Source organism: Lactuca virosa, chromosome 4, assembly GCF_052849685.1.
Source record: "Lactuca virosa cultivar CGN04683 chromosome 4, Lactuca_virosa_CGN04683_v6, whole genome shotgun sequence".
In the NCBI taxonomy this organism is placed as follows: Eukaryota; Viridiplantae; Streptophyta; class Magnoliopsida; order Asterales; family Asteraceae; genus Lactuca; species Lactuca virosa.
This window is the reverse complement of record NC_136429.1, coordinates 197,509,046-197,524,971: the sequence shown is the minus strand read 5'-3', so window position 1 is coordinate 197,524,971 and position 15,926 is coordinate 197,509,046. Positions and strand designations below refer to the sequence as shown.

Here is a 15,926-nt window from a genome sequence, read left to right as displayed (position 1 = left end):
TGTCAGTACAAGCGGGATGTGCGTTGGATTTTATATTGGACGAAGACTCGAGTTGAGGAAGATTAAGGAGCATTGGATCAATCAAAGAAGGCTTTGGAATGGCACAAATGGGCTCTAAAGAATTATGCATGTGGGCTGAAGTGTGAATGAGAAGATTGGGCTAGATTTCATGTTAAATGGCCCAAGTCCCACATTCAGCATGACCCACGCGGTACGCGTGGACCCATACGCGGTCCGCGTGAAATGTGCTGACTTGATTCCGAGTTTTGACTTGTTGACTCTACTTGTGGAAAGTTGGTGGGTAGCTTTTGGGCAACTTTTTGAATCGGGAATTAAACCTTATCTGCTGGAGTTTGGGAGCATTGAAGAGGATTATCACTTGAAGAACACACACAATTCTCTCTCAAGGAGGTTTTGGAAGATTTGAAGATTTTTGGAAGATTAGTGTAATTTCTTTCCATCTTGCAACTAGAACAATGTTTGGTACCACTAAACTATCTTGCATTTCTCTTATTTTGGCCATGCTTGGCTAGATTTTCATTTGGTTGACTTGGATGTAATTGCTTGAATGTTTTGGTTATTTTGAAGAATTCCATGAATTTGTGTTGAATATCTATGATTATATTTTCTATGAAAACTTCCTTCATGTTTATATATCTCTAGTCATGAATATTGATATGTGAATGTCATTTTTGTTGGTTAAATTCTTGGCTAAGTAATGGGTCTTCAATTTAACAAGCAACAATTAGTTTAAATGTTTGTTTTCATTTCATTTAGACTAAGAAAATATTTTCTCCATAGTGGTAATGAAAGCAATAGATTACTCTTTGGATTTGGTGACTCTTAAAACCTAATGCTAATTGATTTTCACAAAATTACATGTTTCATTAGTTTTGTGACTTTGATTTAGGAAATGTACTATGAGCTTCTCTAGTCATTTTAATACAAAAGAAGAGTTGAGGCAAGTTATGCTTATAAATTGCTATAGCCAAGTTAGATTTTAAACACAAGTATTGCACCTTGGTATTCTCATGATTATTCAACCAAATATTCAAGTAATGAAAGTCCAAAGTCAATCATCTTTCTCTTATTGATTTTACATCAAAATCTTGCTTTTGTTAAATTGTCCATTTGAATCATAGTTTAATTCTAGTTTGTTTCAAGCATTTCAAAACACCAAAACCCCCATTTTTAATTTATTGTCATTTTCCAAGTATTTTTACAAAGAGATTTTTCATAGAGATATTAAATTGAACCAATCTCCGTGGATTCAATCCCTTTACCACTATACACTATTTTAGTGTAAAAGATTTAGGGTTATTAATTTTGTTGGCCTCGACAACCACCAAATTTTGGCGCCGTTGCCGGGGATTGGTTTATTTTTAATCAATTTGTTTCTCTATGCCCAGATCTCAGCGTACAGGTGACTTGATTTACAACCCAGAAAATGAAAAAGAAGCAAGGCGTTTGGCGAAGGAAAAGCGAATTGAACGTGGTCAAACTTCTAATCCTCACGGGGATCCGGAGGTTGAACCCGCTTCATCAAGTGACACGGAACCCGATTCTAGTCCCGACCCTCGCCAAGAAATTCCGGAAACACCACCTCTACAACAAAATCCACCCATTATTGAACCAATTGCAATGGCGGACTATAACGCCCGTAGATCCGGGCTAGTCAATTTAGAGACGATAAGCATCAAAAATGACTTTTTGATGGAAGATTAATTAGAAGGATTAATCTTAACCAAGTTGTAGTATATGTCTTGAGGTTTCCGAAAATATAAAGAACGCCGAAATCCGAGTTATAACGAAGAAGTTATGACTTGTCGAAGTTTCGCGACAAAACCGACACGGTGTCGAATGTCGTAAAAAAGTGAGTTTTTGATAAACTACTTTTTAGCCTTAGTAATCTAAACGAAACTCGTAGTATTCGTTAAACCGAGAAGTTCGATAAAAAGAACGCCAAAATCTGACTTCGTATGAGGAAATTATGATTTTTTTAAGTTTCAGCTTAGCAGTAGACAGCTAAAAACTCGAATTTTAGATCGAGTGATTTTTAGCCGACACAACCTAAACGAGAATCGAAGGTCTCGTAAATAGTAGCATAACGGTAAAAAGTCAGACGAAAACGGACGTCGGATGAAGAAGTTATGAATTTTTAACGGATTTCCTGTCCCGGTCTGTTAAAAATAATAATACAAAAATTAAAGTCAAAATTAGCCGAGGAAGTATGAACGAAAGTTGTAGAGCGTAATTTTACCTACGCGTGCATATAAAGAACGTCAAAAACGGAGCCCGTATGCGAAAGTTATGGATTTTAGAAGTTTTTTCACAAAAACCGAGAAAAGGCACAAAATCCGAGGAATTTCGCATGGCCCAACTTCGGCCACGTCACCTTCGCTCGTAGCGCGCCACGTGTCCGAAATGGCTGAGTCATCCGAGCGGCTGGCAGTCGCGTGTCGCTTCCGGATTCGACCGAAGTCTCGGCCCTCGCACATCCGACGCGTGTGCATCCCCGTGTCCGAGCAGCTTAGTCACCGGTGATGAGGCTCGTCCGAAGCTTGACGCGTGGCCTCGCATGCGAGACGTGTCCGAGCCTCCTGCTGCCTCGTGTCCTCGGTGCTGACTCCCTTCTCTCGGCCGACTTCGGATCTCGCCTATAAATAGAAGGCATGCGAGCCTTCTCGGGTAATTTTGGGAAATTGCCCATCTTTACCCCTTTTTCAATATTTTGGCTATTTTCACATCCCCCGATGCCCCGAGATCATTTCCAATGCCCGGAACACGTCCCAGAGTGCCCGAGAAGCCCGGGAAATTTATTTTTTCGGTTTTGAAGCCCGACCCTTCGCAGAGCCCGGTTTTATTAGAAACGATCGTTTTAGGAAACGAATTGCTGTCCGATTTCCATTAAATCAGGTGAGTGTATAGTCACTTTCACCTTAAACATAGATATGAAGTATTTACCTTAAAATACGTGCTATGTGTAAATATATTAATTGTTTATTTGAGGTGACTGTTGAATTGATGTTTTATACAAGTTTTAAACTGTATATATATTTTTATCTACAAATATGTTGGGTAAAACATGGGTAGATGAATTAGATGATGTGTAATGAAATAAAAGTGATGAGAGGTATCGATGTTTAAGATGATCTAGTCATCTAGCAGAGTGTAGACAACGGCCACATACTATTTTAGATAGCCCAGTGGAACGTTAGTAGACTTGTAATCGGTACGTATGTTTGAACTATATGTTCATTAGGTATTTTTGAACTATGTGTTCATCCGTTAGTTCTTCTTTTTGACACTATTACGTGTCGGGGTACGGGAGCGTACGGGAATACTTTATTAGTATTTTCCCTATGCTTTTATTTTGAAGAGATTTGGAGTCTTCGTTTCTTTTGTGAAGTGATCGGACGAGCTTCATGAGTCAGTGTTTTCATTTCCGATGCCGGATAGGGGTGAGTCTGGGGGTTATATACCTCACGATATTCAGACCACAGCCTAGGCATTAGTCAGCGTTTCCATTGTCGGATAGGGTGCGTCTGGGGGTTATATACCTCACGATATTCAGACCATAGCCTAGGCAAAGTTCGATGCTGGATAGGGTGCGTCTGGGGGTTACATACCTCAAGATATTCAGACCACAGCCTAGGCATTGATAACTACCCCTGACTTAATTGTCTTGTGGTTCTTTTACGAACAAAGGTTCGTGGTTAAACTTATTCCATTCATTCGATATCTTTATCAATCTTTGTTTACTGCTAGGGGATTTCCGAAGCAGTTTCGTTAGTTGGTTGTTCATGTCGATCCTTTAGGCTAGATCTAGTAAGATCACTGTATAGGATCAGTATGTGGGGATCGACGTTGTTAGTGCCTATTAGATAAACCCTGGCGACTATGAGACGTAGTGCCTATTAGATAAACCCTGGCGACTATGAGACGTAGTGCCTATTAGATAAACTCTGGCGACTATGAGACGTAGTGCCTATTAGATAAACCTTGGCGACGATATGACTTCGTGCCTATTAGATAAACCCTGGCGACTATGTGACGTAGTGCGTGTTGTATAAACCTTGGCGACGATGTGACTTCGTGCCTATTTGACATAAATTGCTGAGGGAAAGCAATGTTGTCACCCCGGTGTTTGTTTTATTTGACATAAATTGCAGAGGAAAGCAATGTTGTCACCGTATTGGTTGTCTTGTTTGACATAAATTGCTGAGGAAAGCAATGTTGTCACCTTATTGGTTGTTTTATGTTAGGTTGTTTTGTTTGACATAAATTGTTGAGGGAAAGCAAGGTTGTCACCCTGATGTTTGTCTTGTTTGACATAATTTGCTGAGGAAAGCAAAGTTGTCACCTTATTGGTTGTCTTGTTTGACATAAATTGTTGAGGAAAACAATGTTGTCAACCCTAATGAAAATCCTTAGGCTAGGTCCCTTGTGATAGTCGTTTTAGGGACATAAGGTGAGGATAACGGGAATGGGTAAATAGGGTTGTTTTTGGTTGATGAAATTAATAAATTATTTGTTGATTGATAAACTTAAAGAGTTTATTATTTATTGTGGGTTGAAAACCCTATATGCTCACCAGGCTTCCAAGCCTGACCCACTCAGCTTTTTATATTACAGGTAGTGGACCCCGATCATAGTCGGATGATGACAATGAGTGATTTTTGGATTATAGGCCAGTAGTTGTAAATAACTATGTAAGGCTTATAATGTCTTGTTTATGCTTTTGATCTGTATCGGAACATGACATCCCGAGGTTTTGATATAAAAGGAAATTATATATTTCTTAAAGAAAGGTTTTGACAAACTTTTATCATGTTTTGTTTTGGGGACCAATTCCGCAACATCTTTTAAAAAGATTTATCTGATTTTATTTTAAAAAGCATAAACGAAATCGGTCTTTTCTGGCCATGAAATTGGGGATGTCACACGGATGGAGGAGAAGTTCCCGAAAGAACTTTGAGGCGAATGATGGAAACCGATGTTACACAAACTCCAACCGGTATCAAATACCCGGTTTTGGAAGGAGGTTCGGAATTGAAGTCAAGTTTAGTCCATCACCTCCCAACTTTTCATGGATTGGAGAATGAAGACCCTCATAAGCACTTGAAGATGTTCCACATTATTTGCACTAGTATGAAGCCACAAGGGTCAACCGATGACCAAATCAAGCTAAGGGCATTCCCCATTTCATTGGCCGATAGAGCAAAAGATTGGTTATTCTATCTTCCCCCGGGGTCGATCAACTCATGGACCGACATGGCAAGAGCTTTTCTTGATAAGTTCTATCCCGCTTCAAGAGTCTCAAGTCTTAGAAATGAGATTTGTGGAATCCGCCAAGGTCAAAATGAGACTTTTCATGATTATTGGGAGAGGTTCAACAATTTGTGCTATAGTTGCCGACAACACCAAATTCCGGAACAACTCCTCATTCAACACTTTTACGAGGGATTGTTACCAATGGAGAGAAGACTAGTTGATGCCTCAAGTGGTGGTGATGTCTTTAGTAAAACTCCACAACAAACAAGACAACTTTTCAACACCATAGCCGCGAATTCCCAACATTTTGGCCCTCGATAAGATATGAAGAGAGAAACTCCACAAAAAGTCAATGAAGTGGGAACATCGAACCTCGAGTCTCAAATCAAAGATCTAACCTCCGTTGTCCAAAAGCTAGCCATGGGACAAACGCCAAAAGTGATGGTTTGTGGGATATGTGCAACAATGGGACATCCTACAGATATGTGTCCAATTCTCCAAGAAGATGCGGAACATGTAAATGCCACGGGAGAGTTCCAAAATTACCACAACAAGCCATCCGGTTACCAAAATGCTTACAATTCAAGTTGGAAGCCAAATCCCAACATGAGCTACAACCCGAGACCATTACCTCAAAATGCATTGGTTAGACCTTCCTATCCACCACCATAACCTCATTACCAACATCCACAACCACACTATCAATCCAAACCACACCATCCGCACCACCAACAACCTCCTCAATCCCAACCAAGTTGCTCTAGAATGTCCCTTGAAGACATTGTCAAATCCCTAGCCACTAGTACCCAACAATTCCAAAAAGAGACAAGAACTAGTATCTCCAACCTTGAAGCACAAATGGGAGATATAGTTACATCCATAAGCAAGTTGGAGTCCCGCGGTAAACTCCCTTCTCAAACCGAAAAGAATCCAAATGTCAATGTGGTGACCTTGAGAAGTGGCAAACAAACCGGAGAAAGTAGTTCAAAGAAGAAGCCAAGGGATGAAGAGGAAGAAATAGAAGTCATTCCCCTTGAAGAACCTATGGTCAAGAATGATGCACAAGCCGGAGCCCCAAAGAAGACAACCCCTCTAGTGACTCCAATAGCCACTCAACCGCCATTCCCCTCCCGACTTTCAACTTCGAAGAAGAAAATGGAGGAGAAAGAGATTTTGGACACCTTCCGAAAGGTGGAAGTAAACATCCCTCTACTTGATGCAATCAAGCAAATCCCGAGATATGCAAAGTTTTTGAAAGAACTTTGTACCAACAAGAGGAAGTTGAAGGGAAATGAAAAAATTTCGATGAATGAAAACGCATCCGCGGTTTTACAAAGGAAGCTTCCACCCAAGTGCAAAGATCCGAAAATGTTTACGGTTCCTTGCAAGATAGGAGATGTCACTTTTAGTAGTGCCATGCTTGACCTTGGTGCTTCTATTAACACCATGCCCTATTCGGTGTATGAATCATTGAATGTTTGACCTTTAAGTGAAACCGGTGTCATAATCTCTCTTGCGGATAAATCAAGTGTCTTTCCTAGAGGTGTTTTGGAGGATGTCCTAGTGCAAGTAAACCAATTGGTCTTCCCGGCAGATTTCTATGTGATTGATCTAGATGAACAAGTGTCCTCAAAGTCGGGTATAATTTTACTTGGGAGACCATTCTTGAAGACGGCTAGAACAAAGATTGATGTGTATGCGGGAAGCTTAACAATGGAGTTTGATGGTGAAACAATAAGTTTTAACATTTATGATGCTATGAGATATCCTAGTGATGTTTCATCCTTGTGTTTTGTTGATGTTATTGAACCATTAACCCAAGAGTTGTTCGAGTTGTCTAATGGTGACACGTTGGAGAAGGTTTTGAGCAAAGGGTTTGATTGTGGAAAGTTAGCCAAGAAGTTGAAGCTCTACTCACTAGACCCCGAAGTTGAAAGATTGGTTAACAATTTGGAGATCAAGAAGACCACTCAATTTAGTGTGAAGCAAATTGAATTACCTCAAACTCACACAAGATTGCCACCTTCCCTTGTTCAACCTCCGGAATTAGAATTGAAGGTCCTTCCTCAACATTTGAAGTATGCGTACTTAGGAAACAACGAGACTCTTCCGGTCATCATTTCAACTCACTTAACCGAATGTGAAGAGGAGCAACTCCTCAAGTTTTTGAAGGAGCATAAAGAAGCCATGGGTTGGACGATTGCGGATATCAAAGGGTTGAGCCCCTCCACTTGCATGCACAAAATTCTAATGGAGGATGAATGCAAGCCAAGTAGAGACGCGCAAAGAAGGTTGAATCCGCCAATGATGGAAGTGGTCAAGAAAGAGATTTTGAAGCTCTTAGATGCGGGAATGATCTATCCAATCTCGGGTAGCAAGTGGGTGAGCCCGGTGCAAGTCGTTCCAAAGAAGACGGGAATTACGGTAGTCGAGAACAACAAAGGTATGATGGTCCCCAACCGTGTGCAAAACGGGTGGAGAGTATGTATTGAATACCGCAAACTCAATGCAAGCACAAGAAAAGATCACTTCCCATTACCTTTCATTGACCAAATGTTGGAAAGGTTGGCCGGGAAATCACATTATTGTTGTCTAGACGGGTACTCCGGTTTTCACCAAATCCCGGTGGCACCGGAAGACCAAGAAAAGACAACATTTACATGTCCATTTGGCACTTTCGCATACCGGAGAATGCCATTTGGATTATGTAACGCCCCGGCCACTTTCCAACGTTGCATGATTAGTATCTTTTCCGAATATGTCGAAAACATAATTGAGGTTTTTATGGACGATTTTACGGTATATGGAAATTCCTTTCAAGAGTGTTTGACCAATCTCACCAAATTTTTGAAAAGATGTATTGAAACAAATTTGGTTTTAAATTTTGAGAAGTGTCATTTCATGGTGAGTCAAGGTCTCATTTTGGGTCACATTGTGTCAAAGAAGGGAATTGAGGTAGATAATGCCAAAATTGATGTTATTCAAAGCTTACCTTACCCGACTTGTGTTCGGGAAGTTCGTTCTTTTTTGGGCCATGCAGGTTTCTACCGACGATTCATCAAGGACTTTTCAAAGATAACAAGACCATTGTGCCAAATCTTGCAAAAGGATGTTGATTTCGAGTTCAATGAGGCGTGCAAAGAAGCTTTCGATAAGCTCAAGGAGTTGCTTACATCCGCCCCCATCATGCAAGCGCCAAATTGGGATCTCCCCTTTGAGATCATGTGTGATGCAAGCAACTATGCAATAGGCGCCGTTTTGGGTCAAAAGAATGGACGAGCCTCCCATGTGATCTACTATGCATCGAGAACACTAGACAATGCTCAAAGCAACTACTCTACTACGGAGAAGGAGCTATTGGCCATAGTGTTCGCCTTGGAGAAATTTAGACAATACCTACTTGGTACCAAGGTCATTGTGTATTCGGATCACGCAACTCTTAAGTACTTGATGACGAAGAAAGATGCAAAGCCTAGACTCATCCGGTGGATTTTATTGTTACAAGAATTTGATTTGGAAATCCGGGACAAGAGTGGATGCGAGAACCTTGTTGCCGACCACCTAAGCCGGATCACCTCAAATGAAACTCCTCTCCCTTTGCGGGACGAGTTTCCGGATGAGCATCTCTTTTCCCTTACTCAATCTACTCCTTGGTATGCCGATATCGTTAACTTTTTGGTCACGAAAAGGTATCCGGACACATTCACACGTGCTCAAAAAGACAAGCTCAAAAGTGATGCACAATACTATGTGTGGGATGAACCTTATTTGTGGAAACATTGTCCCGATCAAATTATTAGGCGATGTATGCCCCAACAAGAGCATCAATCTATTTTACAATTTTGTCATGAACTTGCTTGTGGGGGACACTTCGGACCTAGTCGGACCTTGAGAAAGGTCCTTGAGTGTGGACTATTTTGGCCAACCATGTCACGCGATTGTTACTTGTTTTGCAAAAGTTGTGAACGGTGCCAAAGGACGGGGAACATTTCAGAAAAGAATCAAATGCCACAAAATCCCATCCTTGTTTGTGAAGTTTTTGACGTGTGGGGGATTGATTTCATGGGTCCATTCCCCGTTTCGTTTGGCAACGTTTACATCTTGCTCGCGGTTGACTATGTTTCTAAGTGGGTTGAAGCCAAAGCTACACAATCGGACGATGCCAAAACGGTTATCGAGTTTTTGAAGTCTAATGTTTTTGTGAGGTTTGGTGTGCCTAGGGCCTTGATCAGTGATAGGGGACGCATTTCTGCCACAAGGTGATGGAGGCTTTATTGAAGAAGTACAACGTGACCCATCGTGTCTCAACCACCTACCATCCCCAAACGAATGATCAAGCGGAAGTTTCGAATCGCTAAGTGAAGAGTATTATTGAGAAGACGGTAAATCCCTCAAGGAAAGATTGGAGTTTAAGGCTTGATGATGCCTTATGGGCCTATCGGACTGCTTACAAGACCCCGATAGGAATGTCGCCCTTTAGGTTGGTTTTCGGAAAGCCATGTCATCTACCTGTCGAATTAGAGCACCGTGCATTTTGGGCGGTCAAGCAATGTAATTACAATATTGATGAGGCGGGTAGGCAAAGGAAGCTTCAACTTCAAGAGTTGGAGGAATTGAGAAATGACTCATATGAAAACTCAAGAATTTACAAGGAGAGAACAAAGCTTTTCCATGACAAGTCCATTACCCGCAAGCATTTTGAACCGGGACATAGGGTTTTGCTTTACCATTCACGATTGAAATTATTTCCTGGCAAGTTGAGGTCAAGATGGATGGGTCCATTTGTTGTGCTAAAAGCCTTTGAGCATGGAGCGGTTGAGATTCAAAGTGAAGAAACGGGGCAAATCTTTAAAGTCAATGGGCACCGTTTGAAGCCTTTTTATGAAGGTTTTAACGCAAATGTCCTAGATGTCATCCAATTGGATGCCCCGGTGTACTGAAATCGGAAGGGAAGCACGTCTCGCCAAAGACGTTAAAGAGGGGCATTTTTGGAAAACTAAAAGTTTTCATCTTTTCTAGTTCCGAATAAATGTCGTAGATAGACCATTTTTGCATTTAACATCTCTTCTTCTTCCTTCTTACGGTAAAAGAATGTTGGATTTGAAGCCCCGGTGTTCGTATTGGTCAAAGAGCAAAAATTCAGAAAAATGGCAACAGAATTCACGCGGTCCGCGTGTACTCGCAATACCGTCCGCGTGGTTTATTAAAACGGAACGCGTGACCTCTTCGAACTTGTCCGCGTCCATTTTCAGAAGACAGAAGGAATTCACGGGTATACACGTGGTCCGCGTGTACTCCAGGTCCTGTCCGCGTGGGTTATACAAACGGACCGTGTGTGATGCTTCTTATTGTCCGCGTCCATTTTCGCAAGTCAGAATAATTTTTGGTTTATTCACGCGGACCGCGTATACCCGCGTCCGTGTCCGCGTGACTTGTTGACCAGCCGGCCCTTCTACCCTTCTTCTCCTCCATTCTTTCTCCCCTTAACCTCCATTAGAGCACCTCCATCTCCACCACTAAAATCCAGTTTCCCGTCAAACCGCCGGTCGGAATTCCGCGAGACCACCGCCATTCTTCACCAATTTCCGAGCTCTACAAACCCCACTAAAAAACCGGTCCGATCTGTTGCTGTAACTCCGGGCGACACCACCACTCAACCGCCACTTTCTGGCCGTTTTCCGACCAACTCCGGCCACCTCTCGCGATACTTACACCACCATTGTGCTCCTCTTGGACAAGGCTACAAACCCCACCAAAAATATCTCTCAAAGCTCGCCGGAATTTCAAGCCATTGCCGGATTCATCGGGTTTTCGCAGTAAATTGCTTCTCACGGGATATTGAACAAAGCTTTAAGCTTGGGGTGGAGAGTTGCAAGATTTTCAAATCCCGATTTTTTTTCGCGCGAAAATTTTGAACTTTCAACAAAGACGGGTACTTTCTTTCCTTTATTTTAATTGATCAATATGCATGTCTCTGAACCACAATTCATATGCTGTTGCATCAAATGAGTTTAGGAATTATTTCTTGCTTTGATTGCTGAACTGCTTTAGAAGTCCATAGGGAGTCGGTTGGTGATTTGGATTGAATTATCGTTTGTTGAGATTGTGGTTCGTGTAGTGGTTATTTTTCGTGCAGGTAGTCCATGTCCACATCTAGGAAGCACCCGGCTACTGCCCGAGGCAAAGCCCCGGCTAGAAACCAAGATGATGCTCCCGATATTCCAAGATTTTGGGATGCCAAGGCGGCCGAAAATTACACGAAGAGCTTGCCTAGAAAGGTTGCATCCACCAAGTTCGTGTGCAAACTCACGCTTATCTCATTAGGGGTTCTTGAGGGGGTCACCCAATTGTTCCGTAACATTGGGTGGGAAAACCTTCTCAATCTAATGGCACACACTTACGAGCTCCCTACTAGAGAGTTTCTGGCCGATTGCGGGTACGATAGCGAAAGAAAAAAAGCCGCATTCCAACTTCTGGGGGACCGAAGGTTTATTGATTTTGCTACAATAAACGACATCTTGGGCTTACCTTCTTCGAGCACATCCACGATTTTCGACGTTTTGCCTGCTGAGTTCAACCACGAGACGTTTTGGACGGAGATCACCGGGGGTATCTTTTCATGTGCCGGTCGGGATAAAGCAACATCCATCATTCACCCGTGCCTCCGCATTGCCCATCGCATCTTGGTGTGTACATTTTTTGCCCGCAAAGAAGCAGGCCAGGTCACAAAAAATGAGCTCTTCTTCCTTTGGTGTATGACGCGGCGTGCAAACCCGCCAATCCCGGACTTTGCTTCGTTCTTTTTCCACATATGCGCACACATGAGAACCAAAACGTCCGGTGATATTTGCATTGGGGGATTTGTCACACTTTTGGCTCGCGGTCTTGACATCGAGCTCCCAGACGAATACCAGCCTGTTGACAACAAAAATCTTTTGGATGAGCGCGCTCTCATAAACATACACGACATCCGCCGAAGGAACATGAGCAGCTTCACATGGTATTGTCCTCAAGGGGTCGGATATCTCATTCTTCCCAACCCTCGAGTCACCAACTTCATCTTCCACGATCGCACTCAGTGGAGACTCGCGAGGACCATCACTCAATCAGTCAATGAGGATGTGCTCCAGGATCAAGATGATGACGAGATGCATGTGGATGACGAGCCCGGCGATGAGCCCACCCATGGTCCACAGCACGCCCAACCCCAAGCACCTCCCGGATATTACCCGCTTCCCCCCAATTTTGCCGAACGGTTCGACACTCTTTGCATCTCCAACCAAATCATGTCCCAGCAAATGCACCATATGTGGGGGTGGCACCAATCCCAAAACCATTTTGAGAACGTCTCACTTCCACCTCCTTATCCATACCCCCCACCCACCCACCCTTATCCCCCTCCACCTTACCCTTACCCCTACCCCCAATACCCATATCCTCCTCCCGACCCCCAAGCATTGAGGACAAGGCTTATTTCTAAGCTTGGGGTGGGGTATTTCCTTTTCTTTTTAATTTATCATGCATTTTAATTAGGTTGCATAGCATTTTAGTATAAATTGCATTCATTTTTTTATATATATAAAACCTCCAAAAAGATTTTATTTTTCTTCTGTTTCACTTTTATTTTTGCATGGCATTTAGCCTAGGGCATAAGCATTCATGCACTTTTGTCATCTCTTTATTCTCATCTCCGAGCATCTTTACTTGAAAGACACGACGCACCTTAATTACAATTCTTTTGGAAACTCACATAACAAATAAGAATCGCTCTTAGGGACTTTCAGTTGTTGCTTCTTCTCTTATATATACGTGGGGAGAGAGTGCAAGTAGTTGTGCATATGAATCAACCCATGTCAAGTGTGGCATAAGTAGGGGGACAACTTAGCCCCGTGCCGACCAATCCCTCACCTGAATTCTCCGTGCAAGCCACAATCAAACCCCAAGGAAAGGAATAAAAACTAGATTGTGCTATTTTGAGATCTTTAGTGTCTAACTGCTACAATTCACATCATATCTCACTACTTTATGATTTAGACACATTTTTCCCAATTGATCTCGAATTAGCCTTAGTGTAGTTGTGCTCGTTTGGGTTAGACTTAGACTCTGCTTATAGTTGTATATAGTTTTGTATTTTTATTTTCAGGCTTTACTTGTAAAACTCATGTGGTAAACCAAAAGAGTGAGTCTAGATAAAAAAAAAAAGGAGAGACAACTACCCCCTTTTCTAGTTTTGTTTTGTTATTGTTTTATGAGTCAAAAGTAAATTGTTTCAAAAGTATCGTTCGAAAAGTTTTGCGTCAATTTACTAAAAATAAATAAATAAATAAAAGGGGTTCAATAAAGTCTAGTATTTAGTTCGTGCACTTGAAATTTCATATGTAACCAATTTGTTTGGAGAAGTCAAACTTTTGATATTTTGTGGAGTTTGAACCTTATGTTTGTTGGTTCTAGTCTTTAAAAAAAATATATAATAAAATATAATAAAATAAATTTAATTTAATTTTAAATTTAGTTTTGAAAAGTCGGATATTATCGCAATCATAAAATGCGAGTGTAGTTATATATTTTTAGTATTTTCTTCTTTGTGTCTTAAGTATTTGTATTTGTTTTTGTAACATGTTTTTGGGGTTTTGTTGTCCAAAAAATAAATAAATTAATTAATTAATTAATTAATTAAAAAAAACAAAAAGGTCGGGCCACGGAGTTGTATTCATTTGTTTGCTTTTGTAAATGTTTAGTTTTTCGGATTCTAGCTCATGTAATTAGTTTCTAGTTGATTTTTTTCTAGTTAGATATCATTTTTGTTGGCAACTACGATGGCGCCCTTCACTCATCGCGTGCTCGACTCTTCGCTCTACATGGATCATATTTTGGTGGAAGCACTTACTCTTCTAGATGATTGTAGTTTGCCAACTTTTGTGCATAGCTCGCTTCTTGCCATTTTTGGCCCGAGTTATCTTTCTCTAGTTTTTATTTCTTGATGTGGGGTTGAAGTTGTGAGGAGTGAGGAACATTCTAACCGAGGGACACTTTCGCATGGCTAGTGGGCTAGATCGGACCACGAAACAATGTCACATAAACCATACTAGTGAAGTATGCATGCTCGTTTTGCATCTTGATCAACATGTATCCCTTGCTAGAAAGGTAACAAAGGCTCGTCCCTCAAAGTGATTCTTACCCCTAAAAATGGATTATATGTTTTTATTTTAAGGACGTGTTGTGAATTTCCACCTAAGATGTTCATTCTTTTTTCTTTCTAGGATAGTTCATCCCAAGTCATTTTAGTCTTGTCTTACTTGAGGACAAGTAAGGTTTAAGCTTGGGGTGATTTGATAGTTTCATTTTATTTACTTCTTTTTATAGTTTATTTTAGCACATTCCATCTCATTTTAGTTAATCTTCATGCATATTTTCTCTTTTTGTTATTTTTCTCCTTTACCGGGTGCTTTCCAGTCTTTTGAGCTTATTTGCAGGATTTATCGAAGACAATTTGTCATTGGAGGTATGGAAGAGTGCGGGACTATTAGGGGTGTAAGGGTCGAATTGTTGTAATTAGTCGAAGTATGTTTTGGACTCCTCGAATATTTTGTAATGTATTTTACTAGGGCACTTATATTCGAAGCTTTAGTGTCTATGCCTTAGTATATTTTTTGTACGCTTTCAGTTCCCTATAAATAGGGTTATTTACTAGAGTTAGATAAGAACTTTTACAGACTTGTCTTTTGCACTCTGTAAAGAATTCGAAAGCGTAATAGAGCATAACATATCATATTTACATTCCGTGTTCAAATCTCGCACTCTTACTTGAATTCATACTCTGATTAATTCGTTACTCGATTCTTTGGTTCATCAATTGGTATCAGAGCAGGAATCATATCTCTGATCTGATTTTCACGCTGTTCAAAAAGTTTTTGAATCAATTTTTGATTCAAAAGTTTCCGCACTTTTTGAAAGTGAAAATTTGTCTAGATCGTAGTCTGTGATTCGATTCTGCATTTGAATTGTTGAATCGAGTGTTATTCTCATCAATTCGATTTGATTCATCTAGTTTGTTTTCAAATTCTCAAATCTTTTCAAACTTCTCAAAATCTTCTTCCGTACAACAATGGCGAGTTTCAATCTCAATTCGATGACCTCGTTTTCTCATCTGCTAGGTTCATCAACCAAAATTCCAATGCTAATCCCTGAATACTATGATCAGTGGGCTGATCGGATGCAGGATTATCTGAATGGTCTTGATGAAGAATTATGGACATGTATCACTGGAAGTATTAATGTTCCAGTGAATGTTCAACCAATCGGATCTTCTTCCACAAGTTCTGATGTTGATAATCAAGGTGATCGTCTGAAGAAATTGGAGAAAAGGTGTATAAGGGAATTACGAGGTGCTTTACCTCCAGTTGTGTACAATTACGTTAGGAGTTGTACAACTGCAAAGGAAATCTAGAACAATCTGAAAGATAAATTTCAAGGAAGTGAGAAGATAAAAATCAATTCTGATGTTGATAATCAAGGTGATCGTCTGAAGAAATTGGAGAAAAGGTGTATAAGGGAATTACGAGGTGCTTTACCTCCAGTTGTGTACAATTACGTTAGGAGTTGTACAACTGCAAAGGAAATCTGGAACAATCTGAAAGATAAATTTCAAGGAA

The 15,926-nt window shown here is 40.9% G+C and overlaps 2 protein-coding genes across 2 annotated transcripts; both read left to right on the top strand.

The window, feature by feature from the left end:
* The first annotated feature begins 6,132 nt into the window (after positions 1–6,132).
* LOC145105479 (uncharacterized) lies at positions 6,133–6,756 on the top strand. Its single transcript, XM_079042573.1, has one exon. The coding sequence runs from the start codon at positions 6,133–6,135 to the stop codon at positions 6,754–6,756; it is 624 nt and encodes a 207-aa protein (XP_078898699.1).
* Positions 6,757–9,740: 2,984 nt separating this feature from the next.
* LOC145105478 (uncharacterized) lies at positions 9,741–10,214 on the top strand. The gene has a single exon (XM_079042572.1). It carries the CDS (start codon positions 9,741–9,743, stop codon positions 10,212–10,214), a length of 474 nt encoding a protein of 157 aa, XP_078898698.1.
* Positions 10,215–15,926: the final 5,712 nt, after the last annotated feature.